We start from the raw sequence: 1,780 nt of genomic DNA, 5'->3' as shown, positions 1-1,780 counted from the left end.
CGCGCGCGCGCGCGCGCGCGCTCTCTCTCTCTCTCTCTCTCTCTCTCTCTCTCTCTCTCTCTCTCTCTCTCTGAATCTTTTACTTACTTTTTGATCTTATTTGAAAATTTTAATTGATTTCATTTTTAAATAAAAAAATAAGAATATTATATGTCTGATTTTAGCTCAAAATTTAATCTTGCAATCATTTTCTCCAACTTAATTTAAATTTTATTTATGTATGTAGGTGCGCAAAAATCGCATCTCTTATATTAAAGATAATTTGCATTAATTCTTGCATTAATTATTGCATTAAGATAATTAAATCTGCATTAAATGTATTATGTAATTTGGTTAATTAAATAAACGGAATATCATTTACATATACAATTATGCGTGTCATCGAATTAACTGTTACAGATTTCGAGTTTACTTTGAATTGGTAATTTGCAAATGCTGTTGCGTGATAGATCGAAGAAACGTACAAACCCATGAAACACAAGAATTGGCGGGGTGTCAGCGTTCGGAACTAATACCATGTAATTCCAGTAAGTACAATTTCTACTTAGGGTGCATTCAGCAAAAAAAAAAATTAGCACTATTTGTCATTCTATCCTTGTCTTACATCTAATGAATGAAATAAAAATAGAATGATATAAATATTGCTAATAGTATCTCTCTGAACGTATTCTTTAGAAGTAAGGTTAGAAGTAACAATTGATCAATGACATTTCATTACAATTTCTTTTTATTATCTCATATGCTACAACTCTTTTATGTACATATAAATGATCGGATTCGTTTATTTAATAAAACTTGTATTTGTTTGAGATTTATTTGAGATTTGATTTTGGAAATCTAATTTACTTTGAACAAAAATGCACATTAATAGTTTTACATACAAAAGAAATATTATTTAATTTTATTTAAGAAAAATTTATATTTGAATGTTTATTCTTATGTCTCTATATCTTTAATAAAATTTTTTATGAGATCTTTTGTATTTCTTTGTATGGTCCGCTGCATAAACATTAAATTATATTTTATTGGCAATAATTTGTTGATATAATTTATTAGATTAGAAATCGCGAACTAACAAATCGAATTCAATTATTAAATTATTTCATTGCAAATATTTACGTGGCAGATCCGATTCGCCAATATTTTTTTTAAATGGACGCAGATATCGTATTCATATCTGCAAAAGTATTTTTGAACAATTTATTTTTATTTTTTCGAGAATATTTTATATCAAAAGGTTTCTATATCAAAAGTTTCTATATCAAAAGGTTGAATTTCTGCGTGTTACACGTGCATCTTTTGAAGCAGTGTCATTGATGTAAACCATCAATGCAGATGGAACTTCACGGATCTATGAAATAGTCAAGTCATATGAATAGTTGACATCTTTCAATCATGTTCAACTATGTTACATCTAAAAAGATGACATTTAAACTTTAAAATCAAAAGGATATTTTCTTCTATTCTTCTGCATATAATTCTTAAATTATATAATAGTAGATAAAGTAATTATCTGCAATAATAAATAATAAATTTAGTATTGTAAAATTAAATATTTAAATTTAAGAAAAAAAACATATTTCAAATAAAACGTTGAAAGAATATATTTATATACTACAAATTTTCTTCTAGAATTACGCTAATTTGTAACAAAATTATTATTTAATTTATAAGCTTTTTAAAGATCTTTTTTCTTTAATCCTTTTGTAACTTAGAAATTGTACACCACAAAATGAGAACTTTTTTTTCCTTGAATTCGATAGAGGAAGAAGGGACTAGA

The 1,780-nt window shown here is 26.0% G+C and overlaps 1 protein-coding gene across 1 annotated transcript in view; it reads left to right on the top strand.

Moving 5' to 3' along the window:
• LOC108692384 (tachykinin-like peptides receptor 86C) overlaps window positions 1-1,780 on the top strand; it is a 44,682-nt gene that overhangs the window by 40,484 nt on the left and 2,418 nt on the right. Inside the window, exon 7 of the mRNA XM_018200612.1 lies at window positions 400-527. Coding sequence (XP_018056101.1) covers window positions 400-527 — 128 coding nt within the window. The remainder of the gene's footprint in view (window positions 1-399; window positions 528-1,780) is intronic.

This window comes from Atta colombica, unplaced genomic scaffold, assembly GCF_001594045.1.
Source record: "Atta colombica isolate Treedump-2 unplaced genomic scaffold, Acol1.0 scaffold107, whole genome shotgun sequence".
Classification (NCBI taxonomy): domain Eukaryota; kingdom Metazoa; phylum Arthropoda; class Insecta; order Hymenoptera; family Formicidae; genus Atta; species Atta colombica.
This window is presented reverse-complemented; position numbering and strand designations above follow the sequence as displayed.